This window comes from Taudactylus pleione, unplaced genomic scaffold (assembly GCF_031769625.1).
Source record: "Taudactylus pleione unplaced genomic scaffold, aTauple2 ptg000253l, whole genome shotgun sequence".
NCBI classification, from domain to species: Eukaryota; Metazoa; Chordata; class Amphibia; order Anura; family Myobatrachidae; genus Taudactylus; species Taudactylus pleione.
The window spans coordinates 1,142,205-1,165,521 of NW_028284655.1; the positions used below are offsets into that span (position 1 = coordinate 1,142,205).

Here is a 23,317-nt window from a genome sequence, read left to right on the forward strand (position 1 = left end):
AGCCGACAGACAGAAGAAGAAGGGGTTGGCAAACATGTTGCATCTATGACTATTTTCCAAGTCACTGACAAGACTAAAGACTCTGTAAGTCTTCACACTGAGAAATGGACATTTTACACAAAGTCTATATGGACTGCTGTCCAAAGCTGGAAGATTGATGTGGGAGATGCTGATACACACACCTACAGCTTCAATGGTGTGTGCACAAGTGAACTCAGTACAGAACATGGTTTGCAATTCACAGCAAAGACAGCACTGATGGTGCTAGGAGAACTGTTAAGCTATGACAGAGCTGAAGCTGCATTAGAGCAAGCGCAAATCAAAGGGATTCCTTACATCCAAACCATGGTCAGAGACATTGCAAAAACCTGTTACGTTTGCCAACAGCTGGAAATGTGGCCTACCTTGCTTGCTACTGAAGGCCTCATATACTGTGAAATGACTGTACAAGTCTGGCAATTTGAATTCATTGTTTGCCACCAAGAAGATGGAGGATGAGTGTTGTACTGAACAGCTACAGAAAACTGTCATTCAGGAGTGAAGTTGCCTCAAGCAAAGTTATACAAGATAAGAGACTATCCTGAACATGTGACACAGACTTAATGACTTTTTGCTATTATGGGATGTCCGAGAGGATTCAAGCAGACAAAGACATCTATTTTACAGAAACATCATTGAGTATATTGGCTTTTCTATGCTTCATACCATTCACAAAACTTACATCAGTATGATTGAATGAATGGATGTGTTGTTTAGGAAACAGGAAGGTTCATATATATACAATATTGGGGTTTGTAGAGTAGGCTGTATACAGTATATATATTTGGTTAACCGGAGGGTGGTTAAAAGGTGGAACTTTTAAAGTAAGATATCTGGTGCACAGACACAAACATTTATGATAAGGTTGTTGTGAAGAATGTTTAGTAGGAAGAGAATAGAGACAGGTAGAAGAGATAATTGCAGCAGGATAAGTAAATGCTTATTTTGTTTTGTTATTATGGTTTATCTCACACTGATTATTTGTTTAAGCCAACAGGTTGCTGGTTGGAACAGGAGATGAGAGAACGTCGCTGGAGGTGTGCCTGAGATGACGGTGGCCAAAGAGTCCAGGAGGACAACAGAGTTAGAAGATCTGATGGCACAACCATTACATACATCTATGTGTATTCTGCAAAACTGAACTTGTGCCTTATATTGGTTGGATCCACACTCACCAATATTCTCAAGACTTTTTCAATATTTAATTGAACTGAACTTTACTGATATTAATTATCTTATAAGTAACTGATATATTTGATATAATCATGTATTATTCACTGTTTTATTAGTGTATTCACATGATATAAAGGAATATATATATATACTGTATGTAGAGATTTAGAAATGACACAAGAGTTCAGTGAGGCTTATTGACAGATTCTGCAATACAGCCAGAGTGGTCAAGTCCTGAATGGAAATGTTTCTTTAGTGGTATTTTATGTTATTTGTTATATGTCATCATGATACTAACCTTGTTATATTATATGTTGTTACATTCTGTGTAAGGACAAGTAGTGAAAGTACAATGGAGGTTTAGATTTTGCAATGGCGATCATGTTTCTTATATTTGATGTAGAAATCAGGGTGGAATGTAACCAGTGGGTTAAATAATAAATTTCTACATAGACATATAAGTTGTAACACCTATACCCTTGCTGGGCCCCACTGAGGTTTGAAAAGAGATTGTAGTTATAATCTATCCATAGACTTGTCAGATTCACCTTTTGGGGTCAAACAAGACATAAATTGAGGGGCCCTAACTTGTACCTGTCATTATTAGAGATGTATAATGAGCCATCCATAGCTTATATGGTGTTATCAGTAGACAGTTAGCCACATTCCATTGTAAGATGTGTAGAGATGCACAGCATTATTGGCTATTCGAATAAAGGGGCTTTGAGAGTTTATCTCCAGACATTAGGACACGTCATTACTGTATTTCTTTGTCTAAGTATATGTTAGTGCTTACAGAGCATGTGCAAGACATAATAATGGTCCATGCTATGTTGTACCAATCAGTGCTTGATACCCAGTATGGCATATAAATCAAGACATAGACAAAGGCTTTTTTGTCTCGTGCATGTACCTGAGACTGCAGTAGGGTGCATGCAATGTAACTTGAATGACCTGGGTGTTGTGAAATGAGTGCTCCCCAGATGAAGATGAAGTACATCTTATGTTGAAGATGATGAACTACCGGTGTCATCTGAATACCTAGACAAAAGTTGAGTATACTGTATACTTTGTATGTTAATTGTTTGTTTGTTACTTGTAAATAAAGTGTGTTCATTTGTACTCACTCAAATGGTCATGTGTGTGTACTATTTCATTTCTATCAGAACGAAACCCACCTTTATGCAATATGTCCACACAAAACAGTCCGGCACTATGCTGGTCCCTAAGGACCTTTACCTTGCTCCTGCGCCCCTAATGTATAGGTACCAAGAATACTCCGGAGACTTTGCAGCAAAGTTAGTGAAACAACATTGTGTTTATTCTCCATGTTTCGGGGTGTGGCAACCCCTTCCTCAGGATACACAATCTACAATCCTGGGAAGGGGTCGTCGCACCCCGACGTTGAGGATAAACACAATGTTGTTTCACTAACTTTGCAAAGTCTCCAGAGTGCCGCTATTCTTGGTACATATATATATATGTATAGTTTGTTGGTATATATATATATATATATATATATATCCAACAAACTAATGATACTGGCGCTTATCAGGAAAATAATATATAAATTCAATTAAATACACAGATGTCTGTAATTAATTAAATTGAAGCAGCAAGTCTTAAACTGGGATTTGTGAATACACAAAAAAAGACAAAACATGAATTATTCACAGACTACGCTAATACGCCTTACTAGTGCTTAGGTCGCAGGATTCACATGCATCAAAAAACAGTCATGGCTCCAAACATATAAAAATACAGCCTTTTATTATAAAAATAAATGTTTCAATTAATAAAAAACAAACATTCAATTGTCAAATACACTGTCTCTTAAATTGCAACAGTAAAACTCTGTTGAGCATGTAAAACTAAATGAAAAATACTACTTGAATAAATAGTGCATTTGAGTATCTTGTGCAATCTGAATTAGAGTAATTGATGAGCAATATGGAAATAATGTGTCAAGTGCAATTGGTCTGATCAGATGTCGCTGTAAATCAATGATACCTGTCCATAGCCTATTAGGCTGTACAGCGCTGTGGTGTTTGGAGGAGGACGGCTTTTCCAGAGACTGTCGGCGGGTGCCAGATGAGGGTTGGCGTTGCCTCAGCAATTGCTACTGTCTCCCTTGGCGGCTGTGCAGCCTGCTATACTTGCCAGGTTAAAGCCAATTTAAAGTCACCTCCTTGTATTGCCTGGAATACTGCTCAGCAGAACAGGAAACGGCTGTTGAAGGGCGGAGATGGTACATCCAATATGGAGCATCCATATGCAAATGACACCATAGAATGGGGAAGTCCCATTTATATGTTTGGAGACATGACGTTTTTTGATGCATGTGAATCCAGCGATCTAAGCACTAATAAGGCGTATTAGCGCAGTCTGTGAATAATTCATATATATATATATATATAATATATTGTGATAGAAGCACTGGAAAAGTTGTGGATGGCATATGTGTGTCCCAGATTTCTCACATATGTCTTCTAAACCCCCAGGAAAAGTCTGTTCTGCTGAACAGGTTGAAATGTCAGCTTTAGTGAAAAGCCAGAATGGGTCCTGGGGGTGTGGATGTGAGGAGAGGAAGGGCTCCATCCACAGGCCACTCCAAGTGTTGGGACCTTCAGCCTGGTAGCAGGCTCATTAGGGCTTGCACCTGAAACTGACTCACTTAAGCTGGGTTTTGTTGTGGCTGAGTGTCTCACACCTGGGAGAGCAGGCCCGCTGGCTAGCTTGCTCTGAGACATTGATTTGATACAGACCTGTAAGTACTGTGGACGTGAACGTGTTTATAGTGTTCTGATAGTGAGGGAACCTACTGTCTAGTTAGAGCCCAGATGGGCTAGGATTTTGTTTATTTTGTTTTATTTATGTACCTGGTACAATAAAGACTGGCTCCGACCAGCTTGCATGAGAACCCCAGAATTGTGTCCTGTTTCTCCGGCTGCGGTGTGTGTAAAGAGAGAGTCCGTCTACCCCAGGAGGGGGACCCCTATCCTGACTGTGTCACAATATATATATATATATATATATATATATATATATATATATACTCATCCAATCCGTGAGATACCATATTGCATTGCAGGGCATGCAGGTACATTTACACTTTTCGCATGTTCGGTACATACCTGCTTTTATACTTTTATACGTAACCCATAACTACCAACAATTCTAACCATCCAATTGGAACTCTGACCAAGCCAAGAAGAGGACGTGGCTTTACGTGTCAAGGGCATAGCTTTGCAGCATGTCCCCGTTTTCATCACTCAGTGGGTGTGCTGAACAGGAGCAGTGGTGAAACTGAGTGCTCCTGCTTCCCCCATCTCTCCCATCCCCCATGGGTGGGACAGCCCCCGAACAAACGGGACTATCCCAAAAAAAGGCATGAAATGTGGGAGGTATGCACAACCCAGAAATGTTGGACAGATTTATTCATACACTACAATCTAGAGTTTGGACATGTCCATCTCACATCTAATTATCTCTGCACATTTTACAACTGCCCCACCTGCAGTGCAACATAGTTTTGCCAAGGTGCAAAGTTACTTGTTTTTTTGCTCGCTCCCAACTCAAAATCAGCCCAAAATTGCACAGTATATATCTGTGATACCCCTGACTCTAATAAGAGCCAATGGACACTGTCTACTAGGTGGAGCCAAAGAGTTTCAGAAAAGATCAAGCTGGCAAAAGTAAAACAGTACAATGAGGAGAATTTGAACGGAGAGCAGGGTGAGGTGCCACAGATCTTTGAGCCAAGACTGGGCAAGCGACAATGCCGAGGTGGTGCCAAGTGCCAGGGCCACAGAATACATGCTGATAGAGTGCTGAGGACCACAGCAGAAGCACCAGCAGTGTGTCTGAGAGTTCAAGAGAGGTAGCATGCCAGTGCTTGGAGCCACAGCAGAGATCCATGGAGGTTGTGTGCATTAAACTGATAAAGGAGACGTCCCTACTGAAAGTGTTTTCAATATCGAGTAATACATGCAAGAGACTGAGATCGATAGATCGATTGATAGATAGATTGACAGCATCATAAATGTACTGTTTGAGCTACTGTTGAGCCTGTGAACCAAGTCTATTAAAGTAAAGAGAGAAGAAACCATTTTGTGAAAAAGATTGTTATAAGAGCTGGCTGATTAAGAGTGTACTTGGGTCTGAGATACTGATACTATTGTGTGCTGAAGATAACTGTGCTACTAAAGTGGAACTGTATAATTGGAAAGTGGAGGCTATTGTTATCTGGAATCAAGATAGACCAGTGTTTGATGCTAATTCTGTTACATTTGCCTATTGTGGATTGCAAGTACATGCATGTTATAGGACAGTAACCTCCTAACAAAAAAGTACTCAAACGAAAGAACCTTGTGTTGTGTAAATGACTGATCAGCCTGCGGTTTTGTTAGTTTGCTGAGTAATAATCTATGTTGCTATGTTTTCATATATATGTATGTAGAAAGTTATTGTGTGCTTGGAGAATAGTTTATTGAAGTAATTGAGAAACCTTATTTTTCATAGTTATAGCTATGAAGTGCTGAAGCAGTTAGGATAAAGAAGGCTATTTAATAAAGAAGCCTATTGCCTATTTATTACCATATTGCTAAATACTGTTTTTATATTTGTCATATTTAATTTGTATTGAATTGACTGTCATTTGTATGGTGATCATTATTTTCTCCATCGTGACATCCCTTGGACTCCTACTAGATTATTGTTTATCAAGTTTGTTAAATTGATCACATTATGTCATTTTACCGTATGTATGGGGCTAGCCTCTCTGCTACAGCTTGAGAAGGATAAGCTTGTGGAGTCATTGCCAGAGAAGAAGAAAGATCCACTTGAGCTGCCACCTCAGCTGTAAGGTACAATATACACCTAACTACACCACATATCATCATTTACAGCATATGTTCCCTGCTTAGGTTGAACACATTCTCACCTAACTTAGGGGTGCTGATGTGCTGGTTCCTTGGTGCAGCAGTAAACAATAACAGTGTAATTGTCTCCATATTGTCCAGGAATGTTGTGACAAATGCGCCTCTCTGAGAATCGGTAACGTTGGATGAAGAATCAGATTGAGTGAGAAGGTGAGTGAGTGTTTCTGCTGCATTGGTGAGCTCTTTATCTGCATCCTGTGTGAAGAGAGAGATTGAAAAAACGATAAGGGTGAGTGTTATGGATGGATAACTGGCAAATGGAGATAGTGGAGAGGGCAATAGTTTCATCATCAAAGAGGAGCGGTGTCAGGAAAGAGAATATAGTGCATACTTGCCTAATTTCTTTAAATTCTTCCAGGTGAGTCCAAGAGGTGGTCTCTGCATTCTCATCACCATGCACCCACCCCCACAGGGGCGTCTTAAGAGAGGAGGGGGCACGTGAGCAGTAACCGTCCAGGCCTCCCTCCTCTCTCCGCAGCGGCCGACTGACATGGCTGGCTGGCCACCGCAGCATCAGTAGACTCTGGGTACTAGAGTGTGCCCAGAGTCTACTGGTGCATGCACAGTAGACTCTGGGCACACTCTAGTACCCATGCACAGATCACTGGGGAAATGGCGCGGCCGCCATTTTACCAGCGATTTCCTCACTGTGTATGCTCAAAACGTAATTTTGAGCTGCGCTGGGACACCTGACGCGGGACCTTGGATAGGTAAGTTTTAGATAACATAGGTGCAGGATGTGCGGTGCGGGCCCCCCCTGGACCCTGCATCCATTATAGATTCGCCCCTGCACCCCCACTGTTTAGAACTGCACTTTGCAGCATTACACAGTGGGGCTACGGTGAAATTATTCAATGCAAATCGTGTGATCCAACCTCTTGTCCGCCAACTTCCCAAATGAAGGGGAGAACAACAGGAGACTGGCCAACCCTTCCTGGAGACAGGGAGAGCTCACCCAAATTCGGTACTCTTCCCAGACCTTCTGGTATATAGTGATTCAGTGACAGAGCATGTATCTTGAAAGAACATTATACAGATATACTGCTTATTTGTAAAATGACAATGGTTTGTATGTGATGGCCAGACGAGATGTACAAGTTGCTAAATGTTCCCCCTATCCATTACCATCAGCAGCAATGCCTCCACACATTATGCCCTGCAGTAAGCAACTGATTTCTGTAAGGTTTTTCTAGAATGGAAGATGAACAGGAGATAATGGGTGAAACTAAATTCAGTGTGATTTTTGGTATGGTCCATCATATTGTTTTATATTTCTAGTGTGGTTGTTGCCAAGACTATGCAAACTACAGTAGTGCCCATATTTTTGAACAATGAGATTAGTTATTTTTACCTATCCTCTAAAGTACAGTACAAAGGGGGTCATTTAGCGCTGGCAGTACATCTTTTTTGTGGGGGCAAGGTACCAATTTCCGAACTGTACATTCATACTAACAACATGTGTGCATACATCCTTACATAGGGAGAGATTTATCAAATCTAGGAGAGAAATAAAGTGGAGAAGTTGCCCATTCCAACCAATTAGCTTCCAATGGTCATTTAATTATCACAGCGTGTAAACTGACAGTTAAGCTGGCCACACACTAGACCAACTTTCATCCAACCATCCAACTAGTTGATTGGTTGGAATGAAAATCTGGTAATGTATGGAAGTAAATAATGATCAGCAATTTGCTCATAAATGCCAGAACAACAGTTTTTGTCCATTTTCCGGTGTTTGGCACCAAATTACAGATTGTCATTTACTCCCATACGTTACCAGATTTTCATTCCAACCAATCAAGTAGTTGGCTGGTTGGACAGATACTCTTTAGATGTGTGGCCAACTTTAGAAGCTGATTGGATACCATTGGCAACTTCTCCACGTTATCTCTCTCCAAGACTTGATAAAACTCCTCCATAAGTTTATTGCTTATTGTTGTTATTATGCCTGGAAAGGGGGTAAGCAGGGTCAGGTGTGGGGACACTTTTTTATTTGACTAATTTAGGGGCCTATGTAATAAAGCTGGGAGAGAGATAAAATACTAACCAATAAGTTTCCAATTTACATTTTGGCAGGCTGTGTTTCAAAAATGATAGTTAGGAGCTGATTGGTTGTTAATTTATTTGTTACAATTTTATCTCTCTCCCAGGTTTGATACATAGGCCCTTAAGGCCCAGATTTATCAACAAGTGATATTCTTGTTATCACTCATTACTAATTTTAAATGCTGCTCCAACCAATCAGCTCCTGTCATGGGTTTGAAAATGACAATTAGGAGCTGATTGGTTGGAGCACCTTTTACGATTAGTAAAGAGTAATAATAAGATTATCACTTGTTGATAAATCTGGAACGAAGATTTGGGGCCAAATGTAATAGGGTGAGAGTTTGGGAAATGTGAGAGTTTAGCAGTAACCTTTCACATTGGTTGAGTTTTATCTTCAAAATGGAAAAACATCTGAATGAGAGTTTAAATCGTGAGAGTTTTTTAGACTAAAAACATGCAAGTTTCATGCTCTCGGACTTTGTTACACTGGTCGAGTTTAAAAAGTGTGAGAAAACTCTGACATTTTTTAAACTCTCACCTATTACATTTGACCCTTGATCTCCTCAGCTTATAGTAAAAGTGCTATACCATATGAAGTCATGGCTGCCTGTTTGCATAACTTCATTGACCTTGAGGAAAGATGGTTCCCAATGGATTTTTAAGGGGGAAAATGGATGTTTGTATTTCATTCCATTTAATGCAAATGTAACTTTAGCAGATACAGAGGTACGTCTGGCATAAATGCTGCCGTTTTTGAGCTGGATACATCATGAGATGAGACAAGCTCAGAATTTGCTGGTAATTTTGCTTGCGTTATATCCATCTTTTTCTGCATACATGCTGAGAGTTTATGTGTTCACCTCTAAATGAGCCCCATTGTTTATGTCAAACTATATAGTTACTAACATCCACTTTATTTCAAAGACTGAGATAATGAGATGCACCGGTAAAGGGCAGTTCTTTCCCTAGGCGTAGGATTACAATAGTGATAGGCTTTTAGACCAGGACTTTGCATGTACTGTAGCTAGTAGACATGGCATTGTCATAAACTACCACTAGTCAACACATATTATTATATTATGATACAATCTCCTGTGAATTTCTCACCTCATTAGTGATGATCCTATTATTTGCTGTGCAGGAAGAATTCAGAATTTCGAATGTCATCTGAAGCACAGAGCAGACTTCATTCTGAATGTTAGAGAAAGTGACAATTATGCAGCTATCAGCAGAATCCCCCTCCCCTCCAAAAAAAACATATCACCATTCAGTGCTTTTCCTATAGTGTTCCTCTCTTATGTAACTACAGCCAAATTATCTCACCTAAAACTTGATGGAGAAACATCTGGAGATAAAGCTGTACGTTTGAATTTTTGTAGGCAGAGTTACTATGGGACATTTGCTCTTAAGCAATAACCTAAGTTGCTGGAATATACAGGTTTTATGGTCTCTACCATCATCTTTGGTGGAGAGACAAGTAGCCATTTATAATGAAGCCATGTTAGTTGATTTTTAAATCAAAATATCACAATGTTACAATGCCTGGGCAGACCGTTACAGTGTATCTCAGTGACTACAGTAATTTATTTGAAATCAGTTATCCCCAAAGTTTATATGATGCTAATAATGGGAGAGAGAAGCAACCAAACTGTATACAGTGACACAAACAGGGGAAAAACATATCAGAAAAGGGTAAGCGCAATACATTTGTATGGAATGATTTGCGATTGTGTGACTTTCTCTTACTGCTGGTGTGGCAGCAGTTAGCCCAGGCATCATCTTTGTTTTCAGTAGGCAAATACAGGTGCAAAAACCTTGAGGCTATCCTACAAGAATTGATGGAAGCTGTGAATTATTGCTTCTTGTATGTCATCTAGCACTCCTGCGGTCACTGTAATTCCCTCTGTATCCAGGGCATCAGTCGCTACACCTCCCCAAGGTTATCCCACTAGACTCTGGATACATTGGGGAGTAAGCCCGGGAATGGTTGATCATTGGTCCCACATATCTTGAATGGGTTGGCAAAGACATGGGAGCTCAGCTCTTTGGGTTCCCCACTATGACTGCCTACTTTAATATGGGTAATAGAAAGATGGGGCAACTGGGGACAGAATTTAGGCAACACTGACCATTTATCACTTTATTGTGCTGAGGATTCATTTTCCATCTCAGTTAAATTCTTTATAGTAAAACCCTGTGTGTTGATATTTGTACTCCAGAAGCTTTCTGGATGGGCAATGAATTTCCAAAGAGAAATTAATTTCAGGGAAGATCTGTGCTCTATTAGCAATATGCAGTGGTTTGCAAATGTATTCAACCCCCTAAACGCCAACAGATTTATTTGCATTACAAATGATTCTTACGGTATACAGACTGTTCCAGACAGTAATTTTTTTATTGTAAACCAGTAGGCTATTAGAGTACATTTTTAAACTCATAATTCATTATTTGTCTACAGATATGTTATTAATTATTGGTCTGCAAACTGTTTTGAAAAAATAAAAAACTGAAAAATTGGTTGAATAATTATGCAAGCAGCACGTGCTGTGGAAGCTCCAAGTTCACACAGATAAAAGAGATCGTCCTAACAATTGCCTTTAATTAGCCTCTACCTGTGAATCATTAAAAAGCCAGCTTTTATGGATACAATTATTTCAAATAACATTGGCCATACTGTGAATATGAAGGAAAGTTGTGAAAATGACCGAAGAGCATTCTCAGAAAGTAAAGATAAAATTATAGACATGCAAGATAGGAATAGGCTGCAAAATAATATCTGAGGGCATCAAACCACCCAGGTACTGCCCAGCCGAGGCTCAGTCAAAATTAAGCGTCAGAGCAGTCTCAGTGGCTGAGACTCAGGTGAAGGAACATCGGTCAACCATATCAAGAACTCTGCACAACTGACCTGTAATGGAGGGTGGCTAGTAAGAAGCCATTACTGAAGAAAAACCACACCAAAGCCCACATGGAGTTTGCCAGAAAACATCAGAGTGACCCAGCTACAATGTTGGATAAGGTTGTGTGGTCATATTTGGCTGAAATGTAGCTTTTTGGTCCCAATTTAAAATGCTATGTGTGATGCAATCCTAACACTGCCTATTTCTAAGCAAACACCATTCCGGCAGTATAGTACTGGGGGCCAGTATCATGTTGTGAGGAAGATTCTTCTTAGCGAGGTCAAGGCATCTTGTTAAAATGGGTTGGGTATGGGATACTGGTGCTCAGGATCCCGGCGGTCAGAATCCTGATACCAGCATCCCGACAGGAACAGAATACCGACACCTGCTGGTAAGTACCCTACCCCTAAAACGTAACCTTCCCCCCACAGCCTAAACCTAACCTTCCCCTCATGCAGCCTAACTCTAAAACACAGCTTAACCCTAACCCTCCCCCTTGTGCCTAACCCCTAACCCTAACCTTCCCACTAATCCCAATATTTACTGTCGGGATGATGGCACTGGGATTCTGACTGGTGTAGGGATTCCAGCACTGGCATTCTGAGCACCAGCATCCCATTAAAACTAAAATACTGCAAGACAACCTGCTTCAGTCTCCTAGATAATTAAATATTGGGAGAAATATCACTTTTCAAAAAGACACTGATCCCAAGCACAAGGCCAAACCAACACTGGCGAGGTCCTGAAAAATACAGCATTTACTAAGCATTGGCTTTGACTGTCATTTGAAAGCTTCCGGCGATGCCTATCAGTGTGGAAGCCCCTGTTCCCACGCAAATCCAAAGTGATTCTGCCATAAATCTGTGGTGGATTGTGAAGCACTGCACAGATCACTATGATAAAATATTAAAAATTGATAAAAGGGTTCAAAATGTAGGGGTTTACGTTCAGTGTGGTCCATGCAGCACCAATGTCACTACTGCTCCTCTGGGAATACCATCGTGAATGAGGTCATTCACGGACACTCTCCAGAGGAATGAATGGTAACACCTTGATTGGTCAGAGCCTGGGAACTGTTGCAAACTGACTAATCAGTGCGTACCCATTCATTCCTATGGAAAGTGTCCTGTCATTCATGATGGGGCTCTCGGGGGAGCAGTAGCGTTTTTTTTTTGTCTTTACAAGACTCGGCGATGCTACATGGACCCCTACATTTTGTAAGTAATAAATGGGTCAATAAGGGCTGTGTGGTGGTGTTTTTACTTATTAAAATAATACAATATTCGGGGGCTCCTATCTGATCGGATCCCCATTATGATACTTAGAAAAAGGGTTTGAGAGGCTGTGGTTGGACACTCTATACATAATATTACAGCTGTGTTACCTAAACACATAAAATAGATTTTTAGGGACCTAGTTGTGCAATGTACATACAGTAGCTCTAATCAATCCACAGGTAATTAAGTAGATAATGTATTTAGAATCGCAAATTCTTTATCAAATAAGTATCATTCTCTATATTTATTTGTCAATTACAATGACCTCAGATAACTGGGAGTAAGTACAGTTTTTAAAGATTTATTCTTCCTTTATTCTGAAGAAGTTTCGGGTCTAATTCCACAAGGAAACATGTTAAGCACTTTGGCCCTGATTCAGAGCCGGACGCTCTGACCAGAGCGCTCGCTCTGAATCAGGGCCCACCTCCATAATTATGGAGCGTCCTCCTGGACGCTCATATAGCTGTGGGTCACCACCCACAGCATATACGAGCATGCAGGATAATGGTCGCGATGGTCTTGACCATCGCGACCATTGCCACTGCGAGCCGAAGCCTGCGGTTGAGTTTCTCAACCGCAAGGCCCGGAGTGATTTTGGCTCTATCAGAGCCAAAATCACTCCCACTGACATCACTAGTGATGTCAGTGGGGCCGGCTTCTGACGGTAGGCATTCCCTTGGGAACGCCCCCGTCTGGGAGGCACGCCCACCAAAGGGGGCGTGCTGTCAATCAACATCGACAGCACGCCCCCTTTGATCAGACACAACGAGTGAAGGAAAGTCCTTCGCTCGTCGCGTCTCGCGCATGCGCACGACGGAGCTCCCTCCGTCGTGCGCATGCGCAGTGCACACCATCGACCCACTTGCGAGCGGACAGCCGCTCGCGAGTGGGTCTGAATCAGGCCCTTTGTGCCTGATTCCGAGATGGACGCAAATGCGATCGCAGCTGTGATTTTTTTTCCGCAATGCAGCTGCAAGAATATGCTAATGTCAGCAAAGATCACCCGAACATAGGGACGCCCACTGCTGCCTTCTTACCTGCTTTCGACGATGCCTACTTGCATAAATATCGGTAACATCGACGAACATCAGTGGCCATCTTGTCCTTGTGGCAGGTCTGACCTCCCGCAGCCTTGGGATCTCTACTGACATGCAGAGCTGCGTATGCAATCGCAGTGGCTAATCTATGCATGCCCATATCACAGCATTCAGACAGGCATTGTGTTTTTCTGACCACTCCCCATTACCTCAGCCAAACACTAACAACTTATCACTCACTCTGCGATGGATTCCTATGTGCATCCATAGTCGCTATGCAATCGCTGCGCACGGGCAGTGCAGCTTATATGTATGCGCAATGGCAAACAATCGCTCCATCTGCATGAAAATCGCATTAGCGTCCCTCTCTGAATCAGACCCTTTATCACTGGACACTTTTGGGCCACTTACCCAGAACTTTGGGGCATCCTGCATTTACAAACGCCAGCTACCACCAGCTGCTAGCTTCCTTGCTAAGGGCTGGATGGGCTACTTTCATAACAAGCTGGTAATATAACTGCTCACTGGAAATGTACCGGATTACCTAAATTCTTTCTTACGCCTGTTAGCTTTTCAAGTTACCATTTGCAGCTGATCCGCTATCTATTATTATTGGTACCCACTTATTTGGATATACCAGTGGCCCACTACAACCTCTTGCCAGATTTTACCTGAAAACCACTGATCTGTGTTTTATATGATCTATATGTATAATGCTTGGAATTTTGATATTTCCATATTAAACATTATAGATTTTAATGCACTTACACTGTATGCACATTATTTTAATGTTGATTAGACTTCCTTGGAGCTGTACAACCCCTCTCTTTTTCATTACTGGTTCACATCCTTTTGGAGGCTGACCCCCTCCTTTGTATAGCTGCTATACAACTCTTCTGGCAGCGCCTATCACAGGGCTGTCTTAACAGCAGTGTAGGCCCTGGGCAAAGCAATGCACTGGGGCCCCTCCTACCCATTCACGGTACAAAAAAATGTAAATGGTCAATAAAATTAAACATTGAGGCCCCCATTTATTAACAAGTTTTATCACCAAAACGAGTGATAAATGTCACTATGTTAAGGTGCCCACACACATACCGACTTTTCATCCAATTTGGCCGATTTCGACGAATCGTGACGACAGGTCATGTAAAAAATGGCCAAATTGTGAGTTTCTACACTTTATCACGATGCCGATGCGCGTCCCCGCTCGTCGTACATCGCATCTTCAGAACTGCCGTGCTGTAGGGCAGATTAGCCAATCTGGGATACAATGCATTGGCTGCAAGATAGATCTTTAGTCAGATTGGACATTTTTAACTCCAAATCGTGACCACAACTGCCTGGGGAGAGTTCAGGGAGAGTTCAGGGGAAATCGTGTACATTGGCTGATTGGGAGCAAGTCAGTATGTGTGTGGGCACCTTAAGATTAAATGGTGCTCCAGCCAATCAGCTCCCAACTGTCACTATTCTAACAGTAGACAGTTGGGAGCTGATTGGCTGGAGCACCATTTATCATACACAGTGACATTTATCACTCGTTTTGGTGATAAAACTCATTATTAAATGAGACCCTTAGATTTAGTAGTACTTCATACATACCTGCCCTCCCGGTTTTCGCGAGAGGCTTATGATTTTCTGGTTAACCCCCCCCCCCCCCGCACCCCCAGAAGGGTAGGCACTTCTCCAGCATTCTGCCCACTTGGCTTACGATTTTCCAGTTAACCCCCCGCACCCCCAGAAGGGTAGTCACTTCTCCCGCATTCTGCCCACTTGGCAGGATGGGGAGAATGTCCGTGGCCCTCGCGGGTCCCCGTGTAGGGGGCGGGGCTTAATGATGCGATTCTCAGTGAATTGTTTATTTAGCCCTGCCCCCTATTTAAATTTAAGCCAATTGCTGCAATTTGGCATGAAGGGGGTACAGTTTAATGACGCAAACCATCAGGGCCCACCTCCGTCACAGCCCACCTGCTTCTCCTACCAATGCTTCTTCCAGGGAGGAGAAGCCTTTGGTAGGCAACTACAGGATGTAGTACTTTCAACAAAATCAGTCAGACATTTGATAAAAAAATAGAAAGGTTTGGCTGACCCTGGCGCTCACTATGTATACTGTGTCTGGATAATTGATAGGCTGCAGCTACCCAAACAAGAAAAGTTGTGCAATCTTTCCAAAATTACTTTTATATAAAACATTGATGCTGGAGAGCTGGTGGTTGCTCCTGGTAACCAGAGGGGTGGAGTTGGAACTGAGAAGCCGTCCATGGCAGTCAAATCAAGTACCTGCAACATTTTTGTCCCCACAAGTAAATAAATATCCCACAGCAGCACTGGAGATAGGCTGCTGTGTATGAGCAGTTGTGTCTCTCACACTGCCCCAGGGCTTATTGCTCAGCCACAGCGCACCCCTTACCTTTGCGGTGCGGGTGGGTGCGTGCGCCTGTGGCTGGGTTGGGAGTCTGAGTCAGGACAGAGGCAGTGGCAGAGGAGTCTCCTCTGAGGAGGCACAGACTGTGATGGGTCCTCTGGGTCCAGGAAACTATGCGGCATAAGCTGGGCAGCTGCGGGTCATTCATCATCTCGTCAGATCTTTCCTGCTGCAGGAAAGGTCTGTCGGTATCGTCCACGATCTGGCGGCATATCGTTAAGTGTGTTTGCCTGAATTATATGTCGTTCCGATCTGCATGATGCTGCATCCCCGGATCAGGGATATCTATGATAGATGCATCAAGACACAGTTGTCCGCACGGACCAGTGATATCCGTGCGGCAAGCACCTGTGATAAAAGACACAGATGAGGGACAGATTAGAGAGATCCATCCATGCATCTGTGTTAAAAAAAATTTAAACAAAGTGAAAAAAAAAAAAAACGGCTTACTCCCCCCCCTCCCCAAAGCACAAATAGCCCCGGGCTTTTCACAACCGGTCCTGGTTGTGCTAAATACAAGGGAAAAATGACGTAGGGGTCCCCTGTATTTCGCACAACCAGCAGCAGACTTTTCCAAGCCAGTCCTGGTTGTCAAAATACAGGGGACAAAAGATGTAGTGGTCCCCTGTATTTAGCACAACCAGCACTAGGCCCAGCCGAGCCGGTCCTGGTTCTAAAAATACAGGGGACAAAAAGCATAGGGGTCCCCTGTATTATCCATAACCAGCACCAGACCCTTTCTAGCAGGGGATAATGCCACAGCCATGGGAACCCTTTCACTGGGTCCCCTGGTCAAAGCATTACCCCTGACCGCTAGTTAGCACAGGCTGGGAATCCCTTGGGAGTTGGGGACCCCCCAATAAAGGAGTTCCCCTCCCCAGGGCACCCCAGGCCTAGGCTGATAGCCCAGGGCGCCAGGTTGATTGTGTAAAAATGCGGTGCATTTGAAAGAATAAAAATATTGTTTTTTGCAGTAGAACTACAGGTCCCAGCAAGCCTCCCCCTGCATACTGGTACTTGGAGAACCACAAGTACCATATTGCAGGGCATTATGGGCCTGCTGGTACCTGTAGTTCACCTGCAAAAAAATATAACAAAAATGACAAGACACACACACACCATGACAGTAAAAGTTTATTAAAACATACATGCACACTCACTGTCTCACATACTCACCTATGTATCCCTGAAGCCAATCACGTCACTTTCTCCAAGTAGATAATCCACGAGTACCTGTAAAAACAAAATTCCATACTCACCTCACCTCCTATGCGTGGATCAGTGCGCAGAGGGCAGACAGACTGTTAGAGGCAGGGTTTGGTGCCAAATACCGGCGGGGCCAAACATTGGCCAATCGGAGCTTGCAGAGTGAGTGACAGGGAAGCAGGGGGCAGAGCCAAGCGCAAGCCAGCCGGAGCCTGGAGAAAGTGAGACAGACTATCTGGTGGGGGCGGAGCCAAATTCAGCGCTCATAGACGGAGGTGAATACTCGTCATGGTAGAGGGGGGAAGGAGGTGCGGAGCGGAGGACTACAGTGTGCCGGCGGCTGCAGGGGGGTGGGTTGGCGGGCCCCTAGAAGCTTCAGGCCCTTGGGCACCTGACCAACAAACCCAATGGAAGAGACGGCCCTGGCCTATCCGATCATATCTTCAGTAATCCTCCAAATGATAAAACTTTCTTTACTCAGTTAGACCAAAGTAATGCAGAATGAGTAGCTACAGCTAATGGTCATTGTATGGTCTCAGAAGGAATACAAGAAGGTTATTTACTGTCTAGATCAGTGCTCGAAGTGGGAATTTAGAGGTGGGGGTATGGCGAATTAATCTCTTCCCCCCCCTTCCCCTTGGGCCCCTGCTTCCATATCACCCCATTGTACGTCTCACCCCCCCCACCCCACTCTCCCTGCCTGCTCCCCTCTCTCACACCCTGCCCTTCTCACTAATTCCCTCTCTGTCACCCCCTACAATACTAACTGCCTGCCTCCCTCTATCTGCCCCTCTCTCTATTCCCTCTCACATCCTCCCCACTCTCTATTCCCTCTCACTACTTACCTCTGTCCTGCGCTCAGTGCGCTGCTGGAACGTAGCTGCCAGGACTCAGGAGCACCGGGTCCCACGTTGCTGGTGCAGTTGTGCGAGCCAATGAGAAGCTGCCACTTGGCAGCTTCTCATTGGTTGGTGGCCGCGAGCCCTGTGATTGGCTGGCTGCCGCGAGTCCTGTGATTGACTGGCGGCTGCGAGCCCCATGATTGGCTTGCGGCCGCGAGCCTTGCGATTGGCTGGCGGCCAGTGTGTGCTGACTGTAGCCGGGACCGGATGCTTTGTCCCGGCTACATGCCAGCGTGTCCGCTGCCGCCGATCGAGATGTGTCCCCTGCGGGACACATCTCTACACATTTGCCATACTGCATCCCAGCGCTGGTGCATTCTTTTCTGCGGCTAAAATGAAGTGGGGTCGGGAAGTGGAGGTATGTCATACCGCCGTATACCGCACCACTTCGACCACTGGTCTAGATACTCAGTGCCAGATTACCAAATAGGCAGAGTAGGCACCAGCCTATGGACCCCGGACCTATTAACGGATCAAAATAATACTGATTTGATCTTGAAAAAATATTATAATCAATTTTTCTTAAATTGTTTCCAAAAGATAGAAAAAATGAATCAACTCAGAGAAACAAAAACTTTACATTAAAGACTCTATAGAGAAAATACTCTATAGAGAAAATACTGTATTAATACCCATGTAATGTACCCATTAACAACCTAATGTACATCAACCATAGAGATCAGATGCACATTACAGTTTGTCTCTTAAAAGCTCATCTTCTGTCAGCTGTCAGTTTGGAAAAAGAATTCAGAGCAAGCAACCTACGTATGGTTTATTAGAATTGCTGATTGGTAAAATGAAAAACGTATTAGGAGATAATTTGCAGGGGGGCTGGGGATTTCGATTGCCTAAGGGCCTCAACAGGGTTTAATCCAGCACTGCAGATACTTATAGAAAGATACTTATAAAGAATGCCTTATATGTGCCTAATCTTGACACCAATCTGTTGTCTGTGATAAAGCTTACCAAACAATGACATGTTGTAACATTTTAAGATAACAAATGCATTATTGTTACACACACTTGCAGAAGGAACAAACACCAATCATCTGTATCAGTTAAACTGTAATTAAGCTGTTTATAATGCTAAGCAGGAGCATTAGCACTGAGATGTACTAAGCTCTGGAAAGTGATAAGCCTACCAACCAATCAGTTCTCAGAGAGGAGATGCTGCTGTCATGTTACAGGCTGTGTTTGAAAAATGACAGTTAGGAGCTGAATGGTTGGTAGTTTATCACTCTCCACTTTATCACTTTATCTACAGTCCGGCCCCGCCCCCCGAACCTGCCAGCAGCATCTCCTCTCTGGCTGTTTCCAGAGAAAAGTTTTCAAAAGTTGGTAAGTATGCCCTAGATCTATCTGTTAACCCAACTGCTAATTTTGAGTGGCAGGAGGGCAAATCTTGGTGTAGTTTCTGTAGAAACAAACCAAGCACCTATCTTCAGCCAATCTTCCGGCTCTACCAGGTAACTGACCACCTAATAGTATAACAATGTATAATTAGCATGCAGAGTCTGGAACCTGACATTAAAAGAGGGGTTGGGGCCAATAGGCAGTGGGGCCCACCGGGGATTTCCCCTGTACCCCTGTAGGCAAGTCTGACCCTGCACTGTCCCCACACATTCTGACAAACACACATTACTTACCGGTGTACTCAGGCTGGCACATTTACCCAGATTCTCCGACTTTGAAAAATTGGATCCACATTTCTGCATCACTTTAGGCGCTAGAGACAGATGGAGAAGAGCCTGTGACAAGTGACTACTCGCAGTGGCTGATATGACATGTGACTACTCGCAGTGGCTGGTGTGACATGTGACTACGCGCAGTGACTGATATGACATGTGACTACTCGCAGTGGCTGATGTGACTACTCGCAGTGGCTGGTGTGACATGTGACTACTCGCAGTGACTGATATGACATGTGACTACTCGCAGTGGCTGATGTGACTACTCGCAGTGGCTGGTGTGACATGTGACTACTCTCAGTGACTGATAGGACATGTGACTACTCGCAGTGGCTGATATGACATGTGACTACTCGCAGTGACTGATATGACATGTGACTACTCGCAGTGGCTGATATGACATGTGACTACTCGCAGTGACTGATATGACATGTGACTACTCGCAGTGGCTGATGTGACTACTCGCAGTGGCTGGTGTGACATGTGACTACTCGCAGTGACTGATATGACATGTGACTACTCGCAGTGGCTTGTGTGACATGTGACTACTCGCAGTGACTGATATGACATGTGACTACTCGCAGTGGCTGATATAACATGTGACTACTCGCAGTGGCTGATGTGACATGTGACTACTCGCAGTGACTGATATGACATGTGACTACTCGCAGTGGCTGATGTGACATGTGACTACTCGCAGTGACTGATATGACATGTGACTACTCGCAGTGGCTGGTGTGACATGTGACTACTCGCAGTGACTGATATGACATGTGACTACTCGCAGTGGCTGATGTGACTACTCGCAGTGGCTGGTGTGACATGTGTCTACTCGCAGTGGCTGATGCGCTGTATCCTAACTGTACTGACCCTGACAATTGTATGTGTAAATGTTTGCCTGTAGAATGGATCTATATCTAGTTTATGCATGTTTTCTACTCATTATCATATCTGTCTAGTGAAACTATGCCAAGAAACTCTGCAGCATACGAAAAATAAATCATTGAAGTCAGAAAAAAAGGCCATAGTGGAGAGGTGGAGCTTGAGTGAGCACTTGAACGATTACATTGCACTTTAGGGGGGATATTTACTACGGTTCGATTTTTGTGCTGATCTTTATGCCGATTTAAATAGACTGAAATGGCCTCAGAATCGACTGTGTAATGCACTGCCAAAATCTCTCATTTACTAACATTTGATTTTCAAATCGATTTCAAAATTGAATGTGATATTGGCTGGTGTAAATATATTCGGTTATGAACTTTCTTTTTAAAACCAAATGCAATTGGAACCTAAAAATATATAAAAGAGAATTTTACAGATCACTGTGATCTGTGCAGGCTTCTTAGGGTTAAAAGGCTTAATAGTTAAAAAAAAAAAATGTGGGGTATCCCCTAAACCCATGACCAGTCCTGGACCTTTTAGCCTGGTCTGGTGATGGAAATTAGGTGGAACAACCAGTGTAGGGGGATGGGCGGTGCTCGAGATCCCGTCGGTCAAAATTCTGATGCCGGTATCCCAACAGGGTTAGGAAACCAACACCTGTCGGTAGGTATCCTAACTCTCCCTATCCTAACCCACCCTTCTTGGTGCCTGAACCTAACCTCCCGTCTAGTGCCTAAACCTAGCCTCTTCCGCCCCGCACCCTAAACCTAACCCTCCCCCCCCCAGTGCCTTACCCTAACCCTCCCCATAGTGCCTAACCCTAACCCTCCCCCCAACCCCGCTATATACCTTCGGTATCCCGGCGGACGGAATGTCGACGCCCGGATTCTGACAGGTGTCAGGATTCCGGCGCCGGTATTGTAAGCGCCGGCATCCCACACGCTGGGATACTGAACGTATCCCTGTGTGGGGTTCCCTCTATTTTCCAATAACCAGCACCAGGCTGAACCAGCCAGGGTGGTAATGCCACAACAGGATGACAAAAAAAAATCTATGATACAGTACTTGTGAGAAGCTGAATTTAACCCTTTGTAATATCCTTATTGTGCTACAATAAGCTTTTATGTACTGCTCTTGGCTTCAAACATTTATTATATATCTTTTTGCCAGTCCCTGCACTTGCACTCTTTACCAAAAGTTCCCCAGGTCTCTGTTACTCCTCATGTTACAAAGCTGATCTCTAAATATATTCCTCCATCCCAAGGTAGGATGTGGACAGGTCACATGATGCTTACAACCATACCTGGCTGGGATGTCCCCTTTGTCTACACTGCTACTGAGTCCCCCAGACAATCATGACATTTATTGCAAAGCGATTGGTAATTTCAACTCCCCTTTACTGTAATGCATACTTGCCTACCCTGCTAGAATGGCCGGGAGGCTCCCAAAATTCGAGTGGCACTCCCAGCCACTCCGAAAGGTGGACAAGTCTCCCGGGGGCTGGGGTCACCCGGCTGCCTATTTGAAGTTGGAGGCACAGACGGCCGATAGAGCAATTCGCTTTCAATTGCGTCATCGTGCCTCCGCCCCTGCACCACAATGCTGGTAATCTGGGTCTTGTATAGCGGGGGGTGGGGCTACTACAATGGCACAATTGCTTTATCGTGCCTCCAGAGTCCAGACCCACCCACCTCCCCTAGCCCGCCCCCCACTACTGTGTCGACCTGGCTGCCTCGTCCCAGAGAAGGCAGCCAAAAGTCGGCAACTATGCTGTAATGTATTGCAAACATTTCCATGTCGTTACTTGCTATTTTCCCCTACTGTACATTACTAAAAAAACTGTATTATGACCTCAAAATGCTGAATGATTAATAAAGTATTTTCCAGTTACTGTCTGTAGCCTCTCATGTTATTGCCCCTCGCACTCACCTTGGCAGTAGTTTTGTGGTTCTCTTTTAGGACAGAACTGAATTAGGTTTTGTGTGCGATATTTTCGGTTGCACTCACAGTAGTAACTTCCCTTTGTATTCTTACATGTTGCCCGATCACCACAGCCGTGGTTCTTCTTACATTCATTTGAATCTGTAAACCGATATTGAGAAGCATAATCTCAGATTATATACAAATTTGTCAGTTCAAGCTGAAATATCAAATTAATCGATTGATCTGAAAGACATCATATGGAAGCGTATATCTGATAATATATTTGCAATATCCAAAAGTATTTCAGAAGTTAATGCTTATCACAGATAGTGCTGATCTCATCTGTATTCTAACCTTTGTATGATCACCAGCCTTTATATATTAAAAATGAGGCCATATATCAAATCCCATTTTGTCTTGTATGTATGCTACAATGGGCACTATATTATACAGACAAAAGTTTGCCTGGGGTGTGCATGCTTTTATTCATTTCCTTTATTTCCCACTGCGAAGAAACCAGGTTTAAGTGTAGCTATTTTCCCACTCAGTGCTAGATGATCAACCCAAAGGAAGCCTAATGTGATGGCTGACTGTACCTGGTACCTCTACAGGCTACAGAGTCGCTTAGGAATCAGCTGGAAGGAACCATCAGAGACTCTATTGTGACATATTGTGACTAAAACACTGGAAAGGTTATCAAGGATAGATATACAGTATATGCCCTGTAGTTTAGCTTCTGTCTGATAGAGGCTGATTTGCAGCCTTGATTGCCAGACCACCTGAGAGACTGATAAACAGTGTGTCAGTCCCTGTAGTCAGTCTCTCACTGCCTGGGGAACATGTCAGAGGCCGTTGAGGGACAATGAATGTAAGTGC

At 43.6% G+C, this 23,317-nt stretch overlaps 1 protein-coding gene across 1 annotated transcript in view; it reads right to left on the reverse strand.

Moving 5' to 3' along the window:
• LOC148515090 (adhesion G protein-coupled receptor E3-like) overlaps window positions 1–23,317 on the reverse strand; it is a 79,517-nt gene that overhangs the window by 41,296 nt on the left and 14,904 nt on the right. Inside the window, exons 3-6 of the mRNA XM_088480438.1 lie at window positions 22,448–22,600; window positions 19,592–19,671; window positions 9,306–9,389; window positions 6,155–6,347 (exon numbers count right to left, since the gene is read on the reverse strand). Of these exons, the coding sequence (XP_088336564.1) occupies window positions 6,155–6,347; window positions 9,306–9,389; window positions 19,592–19,671; window positions 22,448–22,600 (510 nt within the window). The remainder of the gene's footprint in view (window positions 1–6,154; window positions 6,348–9,305; window positions 9,390–19,591; window positions 19,672–22,447; window positions 22,601–23,317) is intronic.